The sequence below is a fragment of the Podarcis pityusensis genome (assembly GCF_964106645.2).
Source record: "Podarcis pityusensis genome assembly, chromosome: 6".
NCBI lineage: Eukaryota > Metazoa > Chordata > Lepidosauria > Squamata > Lacertidae > Podarcis > Podarcis pityusensis.
The window spans coordinates 98,239,953-98,257,117 of NC_138030.1; the positions used below are offsets into that span (position 1 = coordinate 98,239,953).

The following is a 17,165-nucleotide window of genomic DNA, read 5'->3' on the forward strand; positions in this document are numbered from 1 at the left end:
TGAGGGCAGAGTGTAAAAGAGGAAGCCTTCCAAACCAGTTGCCTTATCAAGGCACAATGGCTTTAGCTGATCAGCAGAAGCCCAAAGAATGAGCTCAATGTGGCTCTCTAAATGGGTGGCTTAGGCATTTCCCACACTTTTCTCACACTCGACCACATGACCCCAGGTAGAAGAACAATAGCCAGAGTTGCGCATGAGAGCTGAGCTGATGCTGGAAGCTGGAGGAGACCGCAACGTCTTGCTTGGTGTTGGATCCAAAGCTGAGTTTGGGCTCTCCTGGAAACCAAATGAGGAAGCAAGAACCTTTCAGTCTCATGGACATATGTGTAAATAAAACCATATATCCTAAAGACACCACCATCTTGGGATGACCTTCATTCCAGGACACCAAGGAAATGCAGGCGCCCCAGGAACCTCTTGCCACACAAAGATTGGGGTGGCGTGCAACAATATGTTTCCATCCAAGCTGGTGAACCCTGTATATTTATAAACAAGTAGATTTTGCTAGTTTGCATCTTCCCTACAAATCCTCTTTTCCTTTTGTGGTCATTTCTTCTTTTAGATTGTCATGCTCAGATTGTTGTTGTTTTCTAAGCTGCCCTGTGAGCTTTTCTGGCTGAAAAGCAGGGTATAAATATTTTGAATGAATATCCATATGTGGGAAGGGGAAAGGTGGAAACATGATGGCTGGGGGAGGGAAGGCCCCTCTCTCATGGGAGCATCATCCCTGAAGAAGAGGAACACAAGTCATCCTACTTGCAGACTGGAGGACACTTTCCCTGTTCCCTGTCTTCAGGGAGCACAGTCAGCTTTCACTTGTAAGCAGAGGAGGCGGGACTGCCGACATCTCCCTCGCGACCAAGTTGTAGATGACTGTAGAAGTGAGCATGGGAAAGTCCGTTCCTTTCCATGGGAGCCTACAGACATTTGTCTCTGCAACACTTGCCCCTGGTCTCTTTGGCTGTGCACCAAAAAACCTTGAAGCTGAGCTGGAGCTGTTCGAAGAGCAGGCATCAGCCAGCCCAGTAGGAGAGTCATCTGGAGTTTCTCTGACTTCATGGGCTTAACTTCTTGTGGAGGATACTGTAGGGAAAGAAAGAAAAAATACTAGGGAGAATCTCCATTGCTAATTTGATCTGCTCAGCTGGCTTCTGATGTTCCCTCAGTTCTCACAGCAGCTTTCCCATCATCTAAAGTCTTATGGCATGTTTATGATGATGATTGGCATTTCTCAGGCCCCTTAATGTCAGAATAAAAATAACTGCCCTTAATGTGCCCTGTTTTCATAAATAGGAAATCCAAAATATTAATAGAATGTGCTTTGTCTGAGGTGAACTAGTGAAAACAGCCAGCTTCTGACTTTCCATAGCAGGCAGGTGTCAATGTTTAGACGCAATTCATTCTTGGTCCACGGAGAAGGCAGGGCGGGGAGCCTAAAGCTAAAAGCAAAATCAGTCACTGGCAAAAAGTGGTCATCAAAACCCTAAAGAAACTTCTTGGAGTGAGATCAGGATAAAAGCATCTCTGGTAGGTTGCTGTTCAACCTCCTTTCTGAAACTCCAAAGGAGTTTCTTCCATTATGTTACTTGCAGCGCAGCAAGCAAAGAGGCTGGCCCAGCTGCCATATTCTCAGGAGAGCAAGTGGGCCGCGTTGCTGCTCAACCTTTGACCACAAATTCTTGAAATCAGCTGATTACTGCCAACTTAGCAGTTCCTCCTCCCTTCACTAGCCATGGTACCTTTTCTCCTTGCAGTTGCAGGAAGGAGCCAAGGACTCGATGGCCCTTGTGGTCTCTTCCAACTCTATGATTCTATGATTCTATGATCACTTGAGTGATCTTGTGAGTGAAAACAGGTTTTTGCTTGGTTGAGCCCAGTAGAGTGGGGACTTCCACATTAGTCATTAAATGTGGAATTCCCACTCTTTGCCCTGGAGAAAGTGAGTGAAAATTGAGGTGACGGGGATGCATGAAAAGCTCTGTAGCTTGAAGTTGGAGAACAATGGGTGGCAGTGTTTAAAACCCTCATCTGGAGTACCCCTTGTGTTTGATCACAAAGGGAAGCTTTGTGGTCTTTCCAGGCAGCAGCTTGTACTAAGTTAAATCTGGATCTGGGAAGAGCCACGGTTCAGCCATTCTCTTGTTTCCTCAATTCTGAGAGATGTGGGTAGCAACTAGGATCATTTTCAAATTGACCTACATTCATGAAAATAAAATATGTGTTGTCTAGGATGTGCATGCATTCCCCCCCCCCTTCTGAATTTGTTCCCACAATGACAACTTTTATATGTGATGCCAAAAGCATGCAAGTACAGCAGAGTCACCTATGAAACACACCATTGCTAGGTTTCTTCAATTATGCCACCATATCTCAGCCTCTGTGTGCAAAAAGGTGAAAATACTGTAACTTCACAGGACTGTTGTTACTGGGATAGCATATGTCTGCTTAAACACTTGAAGGGTGCTCTAAAGAGGCTGAATGTTAATCTGCGGTGAAAGTGTTAAATGTCAATAGACTATAGGTTTGCTCTGAAGATGAGACAGATAGTGAAACTACAACTGCCACCTCAATGGGAAAAGGAGAAAAGCAAAGAAAGATCTGCTCACACACTCAGGGTCAGAGTGCAAATTAAAAATCATTTGACAAAGATCTGGCACCCCCCACTTGCATATGTTGAACCCCCTGCCATGCTTGGGGATGGAGATCCTAATCTTTAAGGTGAGCAACTTATAAACACATTAAAATCGAAGAAAAGACCTGCAGGATCCGGCCCATGGCCCTTCTAGTCCAACATCCTGTACTCTCGGGGCCAACCAGGTGCCCCAAAGGAAGCCCACCAGCAGGACCCCTGGGCAACAGCAGCAACTCGCCCTGCTTGTGATTCCCAGCAATGAAATCAGAAGGATTTGCTGCCTCAAACATGGAAAGGCAGGACAGAGCCAGGAATCTGTCTAAAACCATCCCAGACTGACGACCATCACTATGCAAAACAGGGCAGTTATTCTAGATCAGGGATGGTCAGCTCCCAGGACACTGCGATCTACCCACAGAGTTAAAAACTGGCAGTGATCTACCACCTTTTGACGGGTTCAGGTCAAAGTTGTTGAGCTTTTTTTAGGAAGGAAAGCCCTGGTTTTTGGGGTTCAGGTCAAAATAGAACTTTTTTTTAGGAGGAAAAGCCCTGTTTTGGGGGGTGGTTTTCAGGTCAGAGTTGTTGAGCTTTTCTTAGGAGGGGAAGCCCTGTTTCTTTGGGGTTCAGGTTAAAGTTCTTGAGCATAAGGAAGGCATAGGGACTGCCTCCATAGATTTCTATCTCATCTTTCAGTGCACAGTGTGTTTTATAACCTTATACTGCGGGAGAGAGAGTGGCTTGAACAAAGCCATCCAGTGGCTGAATAGGAATTTGGAGTGGCTCTCTCACTCTTTCTCAGTCCTAGCCAGCCCCATGTCTTAAACAAAGCCATAGCAGTTGGCTGCTATGGAGTCTGATTGTACATTCAGGCTCCCTGACCAAAAGTTTTCTCCAAGGTGTGTCCCCCACCACCACCTTTCTATCTATCTAGCCATCTCCTGTCAACAGTCTGTCAACAGAGATAATTATGTGGTGATTAATTATAGCCACACCATAAATATTGGATATCACATTATCTATGGAGAAACATAGATTCTGACTGAACATCAGGCAGAACTTTCTAACAGAGTTGTTTGACATGGAACAGTCTCCCATTGAGAGGTTGTGGGCTCGCCTTCATTGGAGGTTTCTAAGCAGATGTTGGATGGGCATCTGTCAGGGATGCTTTAGCTGAGATTCCTGCATTGCAGGGGGTTGGACTGGATGACCCTCAAGGTCCCTTCCAGTTCTATGATTCTGTCTCCTTCCTCTGCTATGCCAAAAATAGAGTATGGGTGGTTATTCCATTTGTGCAATGCTCTCCCCAGGGAGGTTAAGCTGGCACCTTTAGGTGCCAGGCAAAAGCATTCCTCTTCAAGCAGGTCTTTGGCTGATTGGCATTTGATGAACTTTTAAATGTGTTGTGGGAGGGGGATTATTATTATTTTGTTGTTGTTCTTATGTATTTTGTGGTTTTATATTGATATCTACAGCTGAAGGGTTGTATGAAGAAGAAGAAGAAGAAGAAGAAGAAGAAGAAGAAGAGGAGGAGGAGGAGGAGGAGGAGGAGGAGGAGGAGGAGGAGGAGTGATATGGGCAAAAGCAGCATAAATTGAATATTGTATAAATAACCTTCCCCTTTTTCTTGGTCTCAGGCTGTTACAACTATGCATCTGTTGCAAAGACAGCCAACTTCCTGTTTGATTCATTCCACTCATTATCTGTCCATTTCCACCCACGCCCAGCGTAACAGATTGTTTTTTGCTTTGATGACTAAATGTTTATAGCAACCAGAATTTCCACAAACCTCTGAAATGGCACAGCAAGAGTTTCCTATTCATGTTCTCGGTGTCAGATTATTTGCTTGGGAAAAGCTTGCTATGACAAGAGACTGTTTGGGTTCTTTGGCAAGAAGCTGCAATTTTCTTCTGAGAACAGAATAGCAGATGTCCACCATATTTCCAGCCTCACTCACCAGGGGCCTCGGTCTTTTTAAAAACCACCCATGTTATCTAAGGCTTCTCAATCTATTGAAGAATACTCAGCCACCTGCTTTGTAACAGATTAATTTATCATATCAATGTATTTGTATTTTACCCAATATTACCCAAACACCAATCTAGGAATGAAGTGGAAAAACTCCATTTAAAATAAGTGGGAGCTCACACTTATTATCAGAAGGAAGTATCACCTTTATTATTTTATTTTTCATTTCCTATTGCAGCAGCAAACATGAACAAAAATACCCTTAAGAACAGATAAATGCACTTTTAACTTTCTGCTTTGGGAGTTTGAAGTGACCAAGTTGCTAGTTAGATGGCTTTACCATTTAAACAACCAATTATGCAGCAGTAACTTTAAAATTTCCTGCAGTGAACCACAATAAAGGCAGCATATTTCATCCACGCTTTTTTGAAAGCATATTATTCCTACCCTATCATGATCTGACATTTGTCACATTTATCTCTTTGCAGTCTGGCAAATGAATTTTAATGCCAATGCCTTTGTAATCCTCTTTGTTGCACATTCACCTAATGATTAGCAGGAGCTATAGTTGTAGCAGCAGTAGAACTGGCAAAAGGAAAGTGTGGCCCTTGACCTTTACTTCTAAAAATAAGCGAAAGGTTCCATTTAGGTTTTCCTTTCCTCCCTTCAGTAGGATTGCTTAAGTTCAAGTCTACATAAAGGCTCTGGCAGAGACAGTAATTTCCACAATCCAAGTATATGGCTGCTGCAGTAGGAGATGGGGAGCCCAGATGCTCAAAGAACAAGAGTGGTGTCACCTTATTCTGTAAATATTAGAGCCTCATGTACAAAGAGAAGGGTTAGTTGTTTCTCAAGGGTCATTTTGTGACTACAGTTCAAAACATTGCTCTTTCAGTGCAGCAATAACACAGAACCTCTGCAGCAGAAGTGTCCCCTCAAAAAGAAAGTGTGAACTAGTAAATTATAAGTAAAATACATATAAATGTACTTAAATGTAAATAACATAGTAAATTGTGTATGTGTATTGTGTCATGGTTTAGGGATATTTGAGAAGCCCCTTGAATGTGTAGCTTGTGTAAGACGCTGTTGACTATCTTCACGGTAGGACATTTGTTGTCAAACAGTGAGCCTTGGCCATCTTTCCCGGAGTCCTCTTCCTCCTCCTCCTGCTTGCTGCCTCCCAGATTCCCAGTCTCCCCCTCTGCCCACTCCAGTTCTGCCACACTTTATGCCAAGGGTCCTCTCATGGGCTCAGGGCGAGGAAGAGCACAAGCACTGTTAAGTTGTGGGTGAACATATCAGACGACACAGCGATTCTTCAAACAGCTCTTGTTTATTCACAGGCCAGAACTGAACTGAAGGGTTCAGCCAGCCTGCTTATATAGAGCTCCACTAGAACGCAACAGTAACCATTTTCTGTAACTATCCAATCACTGAATGTCACTTTCGATCCCTTATTTGCATAACTACAGTATCCCCCTGCTGGCCCAGGGTGAGAACTTTAGTATATAACAAGCACATCTGGGGGAAGCAGGGAGTTTTCCTTTGTTTGCTTGCTGCAGCATCCCTGACAACGGATTTGGGTGAGGAGGTTCCCAGGTGGCTGCCCTTGTATGTTGTTGATGTGCAGGTATCTGGGGATTTATGCTGTGATTCCTTCCCTGTGTGCCTTGCCCTTCCCCTTTCAGGTAGCATCTGAGGCTTCTGTATGACGACTGCTTGCTACTGCTTTTTATCTGCTTAAAATCCCACCCCCAAAAAACCCCAAATCCACCCCAGCTTCAGTAACAGTTCCTTAATTCTACACATAGGGTTTGAGAAATGCAAGAAAATAGCAAAGTAGCTTGATGGTGTGTGCCCGGAAGTGTAAGTTTGCCCCCTCCTGTGGGTTTGGGTTTTTTTTTGGTAACACCCTTCCCTACTAAAAAACCCCACCAGCACCAACAACTTCCCTTCTTTTTTTGAGAGTCCCCCAGTTCTATGAGGAGAGATGTAAAAATAACTGTGAAAGTGAGGAGTGTCTTCTGTGTTTCCCTCTCCTTCTATCCCCAACATCCCTCTCCCCTCTTCTTCTCTACCTCTCCCCACAGGCAAGAGCCAAAGTAGGGTCTGCTGATGCAGTCCCTCAGAATTCCACCAGGGGTCTGAAGCCTCTTGCTGATTGGCTGCCAAGACAGTAGTCAGAGGGGGTGGAGCCTGTTGCTGATTGGCTGCCAAGACAGCAGCCAGAGGTGGGTGGAGCATCACTTTGGGCTATGATGGATGTCACCAGCTAAACAGTTTCAGCGCCTGAATGGAATTTTCCATGGGTGCAATTGTGGGATGTGTTACATCAGTACAGTCAATTACAACATGCTTTACTTCCTAGAGTGGACAGAGACAGGGGGTGCGTAACTTCCTGTTCCTGCTCTAAGTGACTCAGCCCATGAGTGTGACTCATGCTCTGCCCTGTTTGTTCCTGTTCGATTCAACTCATAGTTAAGTCTATTTTGTTAGCACTTAGGCCCATCCTCACAAAGGATGTAAGCCACGTTATATGTTTGTAAACTGAAGCTTAAAGCCTGCCTTCTAGGATGTGTACTGTGAACAACTTGTAAGTAAACTTATTGTTATACTTTTAAATGCAGACTTGTGAGTCTTTATTATATTTTAGGAGGGAGAAAAGGGGAGATTGGATTAGTCATTTTATAGAGATTCAAACGAATCTACCAGCCAGCTTCTGTGAATATAGAGGGGATTTGCTCTGCTACGTCACTCACTAGCATGAGTGAAGGAAGGATTTAACAAATACTTAACAAATATTTCCTTACCTATTATCCTAAACATCCCCACAGCAATGGCTAGTATCCATTCCATCTGGGATTCCAAAGAAGATTCCAAAGGGTCTCCTCAAGAGCCTCCAGGGCAGCAAATACAAGCACATCACGCCTCCCCCGCTTCCAAAGATGAGCTGCAGCAAACCTCTTCAAATCAATATTTTATTACTGAGACACAATCATCATCATGGACAGCAGAGTCTAAAAGCAGGGCTAGGCTTTGGGCAGGAATTCATTTCCAAGAAACTCGGTGTTAAAATTAGGAAAAAAGATTCTGGTCTCCACCTCAAAGTATGTTTCCATTTATACAGAGCAGGAAATCTCCCAGTTATCTAGCATGATGCTTCTTTTGAAAGCCTTCATAATAAGCTAGCTTGCTACATGTTTGGGGTGGGGGGAAGGCACATTGCAGCTATTATGATTTGTGAAACTGCTGGAATCCACAGCCAATTCCATCCTTCCAGCCCTAAAAAGAAGGCAAAGAGAATACTGTGATCAAAATGGATCTAAGCCATCAGGGCTACAAAAGCTATCCTGGGTCTATCAAGAAGAAGCTTTAATAACAGGAATTTACCTGAACTTCATTTGAAGGTGTGGCTTTCAGCCCCTCCACGGCCAAACCCTGAAAGGAAACCAGGCAAATCAATACTAGTGGCATTTTCCACACCTGGTTATCTAGCCATGAAAAGAGCCACCCAAGATGAGGCTCTGAATGGGCCTAGGCCAGGACTTTTTAAAGATAATGACAATTCCCTCTGTTGTAGCCTCCCAGACATATACAGAAAAAGGGGTTTTTCCCTCAAGGGACAAGATTAGTTCATCATCCATAGTTATCCAGGAATCTGAAAAGTCATATTAATTTAATGAAAGGACAGTACATCTCTAGTTTGGTGGACCATGATCACCAAGCAGCTTGCGTCATCAATCCCTGTCACATGGAAAGGCAGTTCTTTCAACATACTCCTCCAAAGGGTACATTTGGCTATTTGGCTCTTCTGCGGCAATTAGCCTCTCAAACAGAGAATGAAGATCATCTCCCAGACCCACTTGTGAATGGGTGCAGAAATCCTAGTTTGGGGATTTGGGGCTATGTCCACACCCTTTTGCCATTGGTACCAGCTATGTCAGATTACAGGAAATGTTGAAGCCATTAAAAAACAGATTCTGCCTGGTGTTTCTCAGAAAAACATATCAAATAAAAAAGCATATCAAATAATCTTATTTTACTGTTTTAACAATGTAAAATGTATCATTTACAACTTAGAATATAAAAGGCAAGAAGAATTCACATGCAATTTACCTGTATGCTCGTTTCATAGACTTCGTGCGGAAATATATATTGCATCTGAGTGTTCAGTATAAGAATTTATTCTCTAATACTGTAGATTGTCTTACATTATTTTTTTAAATAAAAGCATTTAATGTTGGGACCCACCCTAGTTTTCTAAATAGTTTAAACATATAGCTGCATACTTTGTACCAGACCAAATACTCTCATTTTATCTGAATGGAAATCGTAAAAATATCAATAAGCATTTACAATATGTTGTTTTTTTCCAGTGTTTCCCCATGTCTTCAGAATCATCTAACTGCACAGAAGGTGCGAAGAGATGGAAAATGGAGCCTCAGACGTGTTGCAAAGGTGATTGGGTGGGAATTGGATTAGGAAGCTCCAAGGCAATCTTCAAATGTGACAGTAAAGTCTGTCACCATATGGCTGCCACACATTAATGTACAACAGCAAACAGCAGAGGCACTTAATGTGCAGCCCGGCCAGCATCCGGTTTATAACTACTTCACAGAGAGAGTTCTGCCTCCTGTGAGCCAGAGAGACTCCAATATACACGGGGATACTCTGGCATGTGATCCTATTTCCATAAGATGGAATCTTTGGAGCAACAAGTGCTTGTCTGGAGGAATCTTACCTTTTGGTCCAAACAAGGCAGCATAGCAAGGGTGGTTGCAATAAGGCTTCCCATCATGCTGCAGAGAGAATACAAACATCTCAGAGGAAGCAGGGTAGACGGGACAGTTGATGGAAGGATTGTAGTATGTATGGAAGACGGGAAAGACCCAGAGCCACCAACCAATTCCTGCTGGAGGCTAAGAAGGCAGAGCCTCGCTTGCCTGTCTGCTCTTGGGGCAAAAGCCAGGCCTGCTGCTCAGAGCAGCTGCCTGCAGCTCTGTTTGCCCTGCCAGAGGAGTGGAGTCCACAAATAATGGCAAAGCAGGGGTGGCCAATTTTGACAAAGCGTTGTGACAGTCCCCTCACAAACAGACAAACCCAATCCCCACAAGAGTCTCTCCTTTCCAAAACCCCAAACCAACCCCTCCAAAAACTCCCACTCCACATTCCCCCACCTACCCAGCAATATGTCCTCTGACTCCCTTTAAAACACACACAAAGAGAGACAGAGAGAGAAAGAGAAACCTTCAGTTCCCCCACCCAGGAAGAAACCCAAACTCACTCATTCCACAGCTCACAATAAACTCACACAAAGATACCATGGTAACACAACACACCCACACCCACTCAGGAAGAACACACAAGCCATTCAAACAGGCACCCCGCCCCTCGCCAGGCAGCCCCAGCTCCCTTTCCCCATGCGCTCCCCTCTTCCTGTTCTTAAAAGAGGCTGCTGGGCTGGGTGTGCTGCAAAGCAACGTTCCAGCTGCACCACCCTCTTCCTTTGCTGCTCAGCATCTGCACAGAGAGAAGGGAACAGGATGGCTGGTAATGGGACTAGTAATGGGACTCTCTCTCCCCCCCCCCAAAGTTAAACTAAAGAAAATAAATTGTAACTCTGTAATAATCAGGAGGGGCCGCACACAGTGTTGGGCAATCCAAGTGGCAAATCATTGCAGTCAATGCTTTGCTCCTTCCATGAACATGAGAAACGGCACTGCAAACCAGGGATTTGTTTGTTAGCTGGTGGTTACCGTGGTGTGAAAACCAGCCACCCTGGCAGCACAAACACGACCTGCAGCCAACTAATCTGAACAATAAGGCTGTCTGTCATCCGGCGTTCCTTCTGAATTATTTCCCTCTTCTACTTGAGGGAGGGGGAGCATACATTCACTCCTGAAAGGTGGGAGACCAGTTAATAAGCTGCCAAAAGAAATGTTTTTGTGATCCCCTTTTCCTCCTGCTCATATGTATGTGCAAGGGAAACAATGGGCACCCCAATAATTTAACTGGGGGGGAAACAACAACCCACCAATAAATTGGGTAAACCATAGGTCCTGTGTGGAACTTTAAAAAGGGGACATCTTCATGCACAGGTAGCTTTTAGAAATAAATATAATTGATGATATCATATATTGTTCTCCCCAATGAGACATGTGAAAAACAGTAAGAAACAGGTGACCAGAAATAATTGACTAAAGTCCATTTCACATAGATATTCTGCAAGTATCTTGCAATATCCTTGGGAGATAAAGATGGCATATAAACGTAATAAATAATAAGACGAAGAAGCCAGTGGCTTTAGTTAGCAGGCTATCTGCACAATCTGTCAGAGCAAGCACACATCACAATTCTGCTTCTGTTGCTCAACCCACTTGCATATGTTTGCAGCAAATTATTCAGAAGCATCACGTCAGAAAAAGCCACATGGACATATGCAGTTACTCTGCAAACAGGCTCCACCTGGAAGTTTGTCATGCAGGCAAGAAGCAGCCACCTCAAACCTCGACTTACCTCCGCATGGCCACCTGCAGTCAGGGTCTTGCTGCATTTTTCACACTTCAAGCATGGCCGATGCCAGTCTTTTCCCAGGGAAGTGACTTTCTCAGCTACCGTGGCAGGGACACAAACAAGAAATAGTGGTGATAATAATAATAATAATAATAATAATAATAATAATAATAATAATAATTTATTTATACCCCACCCATCTGGCTGAGTTTCCCCAGCCACTCTAGGCGGTTTCCAATCAAGTATTAAAAACAATACAGCATTAAATATTAAAAACCTCCCTAAACAGGGCTGCCTTCAGATGTCTTTTAAAGAGAAGATAGCTGCTTATTTCCTTCACATCTGAAGGGAGGGCATTCCACAGGGCAGGCGCTACTACCGAGAATGCCCTCTGTCTGGTTCCCTGTAACCTCACTTCTCGCAATGAGGGAACCGCCAGAAGGCCCTCGGTGCTGGAGTCCAAAATGACTCCCAGGCTGCGCACCTGGTCCTTCAGGTGCACAGTTACCACATTCAGGACCAGGGAGTCCTCCACACCTGCTCGCCCCATCAGCCAAAAACAGTACTTCTGTTTTGTCAGGATTCAACCTCAATCCGTTATCCACCATCCATCCTCCAACTGCCTCCAGACACACAGGACCTTCACCGCCTTCACTGGTTCCAATTTGAAAGAGCGATAGAGCTGGGTATCATCCGCATACTGATGAACACCCAGCCCAAACCCCCTGATGATCTCTCCCAGCGGCTTCATGTAGATGTTAAAAAGCATGGGGGAGAGGACAGAGCCCTGAGGCACCCCACAAGTGAGAGCCCGGTATACAAGCATTCAGTGTTGGTGGCTCCTTACACCAGGGTTACAGTCACCAAAACGGAATGACTAGTTGCCATTTGGGGGGCAGACGTCTCGAAAGCCATATTTTTCCATACAACATTTCAGTTCCTGAAATTCATTCTAATTGTGCAGATAAAATAGTACAAATAGAATTCTACAGGATGTGTTGCTGGTGTGTGAAAACAGTCAAGATCCAAGGCTCTCCAGACATGCACCTCCAGTTGGGGGAGACATCAGGCGCCATCCTGGCATCTTCACCTGGTTGCAAGTGGCTGAAAGCCAGGTGCAAAATGTACTTGGCGCCTGGCAAATTTTGAATGCTGCAAGCCCCAAACCAATAACTTGGGAATTTGCTGTGACACGTTTGTCCAAATAGATCACCTACTTGTTCAGCTTCTGAGGGACTGCAGGCAGACAGCCTCTCCTGCCGCAAGTATCATTTGAACTCACTTGCCACATCAGCTCAGTCAAACATAGATTTCAACCACCACCAGTACAATCTATCTGCTTCCCCTCCTAGTCCTATTTACAAAGGGTGTCATTTTAATAAGGCTCTTTCAACTACTGCAGCTCACAAATATTTTCCAAGGGACAAGGCTTAGATTTTTCACAGCAACATTGTTTAGCTTTATGTTCACACTTAAAGATGCGCTACACCCATTGTTCCAAGCACTACCCAATTTCAAACATGCCTTGAGGTGCTCCTGCAAGTTCATTTCCTTTTGCAGCAGTGTAATAGCTTTGCTGCTTCGGAATACTGTGGTCCTGCTCTTTGTCATTTAGAAATCTAATAGCAAAAGTCTCCAGATCACAAACCACAAATTAAAGGAAAAACTCAACAAAATCAGGCAAATATCCACTGCATGCAGAAAGAGAAGACTTTGCTGGACACACTTCTAAAAATAAAGTTTTTTTAAAAGGCTAAACCACTGCTGTTTACAATTTATAAGGGCTGGGAGATTTAAAGGGCTTTGCAAGTACATTTTGAAGCAAGAGCTACATTGCTGGATTTCTGTTGATCAGGCCCTGCACCTGATCAACCTTAAGCAAATAGGTAAGAAAATGCTAAAAGCAGCACAGGATGAAAGGTGATATGAGCCAACTCAAGTCAGTGGCATCAAGCCAGCTCTGTCTACAGAAAACTTCTAGCTACTTCCCCATGAACTGGAGCTATCAATGTCAAAGGCAACCATTTCCTGTTAACCATTTCCTGTTCAACAGCACCTACTACATGAAAAGAAAAGTGACATGAACAAAGTGTTACGGTTTTTCTAAATACAGCAGTGGCAGGATGCATATCTGACTTGAAGCCTCACTCATCTAAGGAGGAAGCTGCCTGTGGAAGTGTGCCCTGGCCTCTGCACATGCTCAGAGCTCCCCTTCCCATATTGTAAGACTCCAGGGCTGAGCTCTGCTGCAGATCAGACATAACTGCACATATAGTTGGATTTGTACATTTTGTCCTCAAATGTACACAGGAGCTCTGAAATTGATTACCGCAGCTTAGAGGTGAGCACAGTGTCTGCTTGGCAGTCCAGACTCCCTCAGATGATGCTTGAACACTAATTCTCTGGGTCCCATACAAACTTGTAACACAAATACTGTACACCTTTTCCCTATTTGAAAAAAGGAGGCTTAATTGGTGTTCTTTAGCTTTTAAGATTCATTTTTTATACAACAGCAGCAAGAATACTCATCGTGAAGTATTGGAAGACACAAGATCTACCCACCCGGGAAGAATGGCAGATGAAGGTGATGGACTACATGGAACTGACGGAAATGACTGGCAGAATCCGAGACCAGGGAGAAGAGTTGGTGGAAGAAGATTGAAAGAAATTTAAAGTTTATTTACAGAAACATTGTAAAATTAAGGAATGTTAGAAGGATGTTGGAATGAAATAATGCCGTTTTAGCAGAAATGCTATAAAGGATTAAGGAAAAATAGATTGCTAAATGGTGAAGGAGGGAAAGTAAAGTTACATTATATTAAGATAAAATAGAGGACAAAAACTGGAAAAGATGGAAAGGATTTGCTGAAATAGCTAACTGAACTAGAATACAAAAAAGGGAGGTGTGAGGAGGTCAAGGAAATAAGCAAATGAAAGATAAGCTATGGGAAGATTTATTGTATTTTTTCCTTTTCTTTTTTTCTTGTTTCTTTTTTTATTATTGTGATGTGATGTTTTGTATTTTTAAAATATGCTGTTTTTTAATTTTTTCTTTTTGTAACCCTTTAAAATTCAATAAATATTATTTTTTTTAAAAAAAAAAAGATTCATTTTTAATCTTTTTATGGTTCTGACTGCCTGTTTTGTATTTCCAGCTGTGTAAACCAATATGCTGTGACTGTATGTTCATTCTACATGACTGTTGTATCACTTAGACATTGTTCCTTTTTAAATATGTGTGTGTGTGTGCGAAAAGCAAGAATATTTTACATAATCATTCACAATCATAAACATACATACACATAAATATTGATCTGTACATGAACATATGAATCCAACTTATTGGCAGCCCTATATCCATTATACAGGGGTACCTCGGGTTAAGTACTTAATTCGTTCCGGGGGTCCATTATTAACCTGAAACTGTTCTTAACCTGAAGCACCACTTTAGCTAATGGGGCCTCCTGCTGCTGCCACGCCGCCGGAGCACAATTTCTGTTCTCATCCTGAAGCAAAGTTCTTAACCTGAAGCACTATTTCTGGGTTAGCGGAGTCTGTAACCTGAAGCATATGTAACTGAAGCGTATGTAACCTGAGGTACCACTGTACTCAATTCTATTTTGGGGACTGCCAGAACTCACTTAGCCATTTCCTCTCTAATCGTTTTGTAATGACACATCATCACAGTTAGTTCTATGACCTCTAATTCCCCCCCAAACTTTCCTGATTAGTTCAGTTTTTGGTCCTCTGTTCTGTTGTTTCTACGATCAGTATCCTTGCAATGGATTGGTATTTGCAAAATCTGTATTTTATGTTTTTAATGCTCTTGTCGGTGTGTAAAATTCAGCAAACATAAAGATTTGTATGTGAAACATTCCCTTAAATATTTCTATTACCATTTGCCAATATTACTGCATTCTTACAAGGCTTCCCCCCAATAAAAATCACCTTTTGGTTCCTGTCAAATCCAACTCTTTCCCTCTCCTGATTTACAGATTTTTTCCCTCCAGTACCACTGAACTGCCATTTTTATGTAATTTTATTTATAAGATATGGAAATTGAAAAATTAGAGTCCCTCTGAAACAAAAACTGGATTTTTTGTTCAACTAGTTTTCAAAATTATTCCCTTGGAATTTCTCTATTTGTATTGTAATTCAGTTTCATCATATAATTATGGATTATTTGCCTATTTTTAAAAAATAATAATTTAAGTATCTCGGAGAACATTTGAGATATCTTTCAGTTTGTTTGACTCAGTCTTCTCCTTCCAAATTTCCTAATTGTCAGCCTGTTCGGAAAAGTCCCAATTTGCAAATTCTGAGTGGGTCCACCTTCCATTTTGCTTATACTTGTTTAATGGTCTGGAAATCTTTCCAATCTTGAAAGATTTTCTATTTATTTTCTTTCCATATCTGGAAATTTCCCAATTGTCCTTTTAGATTGAACTGTTCATAGAGAAGTCAATGGGGAGGGTTTGAGGAATAAGAACAGTTCATATTGATGCCAAATTTTTATACATGCTTATTACATGTGACTCCCCTCTGTAAAATGTTTGCCCAACTTCTTTACTTGTCCATAGTGATACTTAATATTGGGGTGCCAACTCACCCTCAGGACGTGCGACGCCACGCAGGGAGGGGCTCGGACGCAGAGGCACAGACTCTGCCTCTATGTCCAGGCTCCCCAAAAGGCCGCCTCACTGGCTGGATGCAGAGGGCGAAGCTGAACTTTCTCTCGCAGCCTGCCGGCCTTTCTCCTCGACTTTGTGGGTGCCCAGCCTCCACCATTGTATTACTGTGGGTGCCCAAGCAACCATGGCCCCCTGGTCTTAACTGAACATTCCTCCTATGGTCTATTATATTTCCTCATCTGGTACCATTGCATCATCCATGCCGGACCAGACCTGCTGCATCAACATGGCAACTTATGTCTGGAAGTCCCCATCCTCTCATCTTGTTTTCTCCAGGTTCCTTCCTACTCATTTTCCTCTATCCTATTGTCCCCCCCCCCCACACACTTAGCGCTATTTTATTGGGCCTGCATTGCAAACAGGGCTGTCGGGAGCAGATTCCTTGACAATACAGTCTTGGTTCTTCCCAGTTTTCTGGGTCTGCCAGACAACAGGCTTGGCCAAGCCTTCGAACTTTACTCTTCTGTGCCTTCGCCACACCGCGGAGCAGCCCACGTCGTCGTCGCAAAGAGCCCGAACCTGCGGATCTCCGTGTCCCATCACTGTTGCCGCCGAGGGGCTGGGCGTCGAGGAATCCCCGGGAGCGCGGGCTCCGAGGCTGCTCGGCTCCCGCAAATCTGGACAGAGCTGTCCAGGTCCTGCAACTGGACCTCCGTTTCTCCCCGGGGAAGCCGGTTGCCCAGCCCGTCCCGTCCAGACGCGCATTTGCCCGACCCTCCCGCCGCCAGGACCGCCGGCAGCTCAGCCCAAGCGACCCTCCCTCCCTCTTGGCCCAGTCCCCGAAGCAGGGCTGCCCGCGCGAGAGACGCGCCCCCGATCCAGGGCAAGAGAGCCTCCCGCCACCCCTCTCTAGGCGCCCCGACGGGCAGTCTTACCGAAGTACACCTCCTTCTGGCACTTGGGGCACTTGGGCATGGCGGCGGCGGCGGCGGCGGTGAGCACTCGGTCTCCCCGACGGAGGCAGCGGTGGCAGCTACGAGCGGAGAGCCCTTGCACTGGCTGCTCGCTGCTGGCGGAGAGGATCCTGCCTGGCCTGGGCGCCTCCGGCCCCGCCCGCCCGCCCGCCTGGGCCGCACCCTCGAAGCTCCGCCAGCGACGCCTCGCCCTTTCCTCGCCGCGAGGAAGCGTCCCGCCCGAAGCCGACGGCCCTTGGCTTAAACGCAAGCGAAGCTCCTCCAAGTTCGCACCAGCCTTTTGAACTCGGCGGGCTCAGAAATGACCTGGGTACCAACCGGTGTAGTTGTTTAACGGAAATACCCGAAATACCCAGGTAGTTAGAATTCAGTTGTTTCCAAAGGCGGCCCCTTAGCGATTACCAGAGATGGAGATATGGGGCTAAGCTCTCTCTCTGACCAGTAATGAAT

The 17,165-nt window shown here is 44.5% G+C and overlaps 1 protein-coding gene and 1 long non-coding RNA gene across 3 annotated transcripts; one reads left to right on the top strand and one right to left on the bottom strand.

Moving 5' to 3' along the window:
• The first annotated feature begins 1,829 nt into the window (after window positions 1-1,829).
• Window positions 1,830-16,490, top strand: LOC308479931. Of its 2 annotated transcripts, XR_013987900.1 has the most exons (3): window positions 1,830-7,190; window positions 8,974-9,055; window positions 13,624-16,490. It is a non-coding gene; the product is annotated as an uncharacterized lncRNA (long non-coding RNA). The 2 variants fall into 2 exon arrangements; XR_013987901.1 differs by lacking the exon at window positions 13,624-16,490 and having other exon boundaries at window positions 8,974-9,127.
• Window positions 7,562-16,848, bottom strand: CRIP1 (cysteine rich protein 1). Its single transcript, XM_081010966.1, has 5 exons — window positions 16,677-16,848; window positions 11,114-11,208; window positions 9,339-9,396; window positions 7,988-8,035; window positions 7,562-7,879 (listed from the first exon to the last, which is right to left on the bottom strand). Exons 1-4 carry the CDS (start codon window positions 16,714-16,716, stop codon window positions 7,995-7,997), a joined length of 234 nt encoding a protein of 77 aa, XP_080867092.1. The 5' UTR covers window positions 16,717-16,848; the 3' UTR covers window positions 7,562-7,879; window positions 7,988-7,994.
• Window positions 16,849-17,165: the final 317 nt, after the last annotated feature.

Excerpts from the sequence above, each read along its gene's own strand:
- CRIP1 (XM_081010966.1), bottom strand. The coding sequence starts at position 16,716 with ATGCCCAAGTGCCCCAAGTGCCAGAAGGAGGTGTACTTCG. Across the intron at positions 11,209-16,676 it reads CCAGAAGGAGGTGTACTTCG|CTGAGAAAGTCACTTCCCTG; the intron begins GTAAGACTGCCC and ends CTGCCACGGTAG. Across the intron at positions 9,397-11,113 it reads CTGCAGGTGGCCATGCGGAG|CATGATGGGAAGCCTTATTG; the intron begins GTAAGTCGAGGT and ends TTCTCTCTGCAG.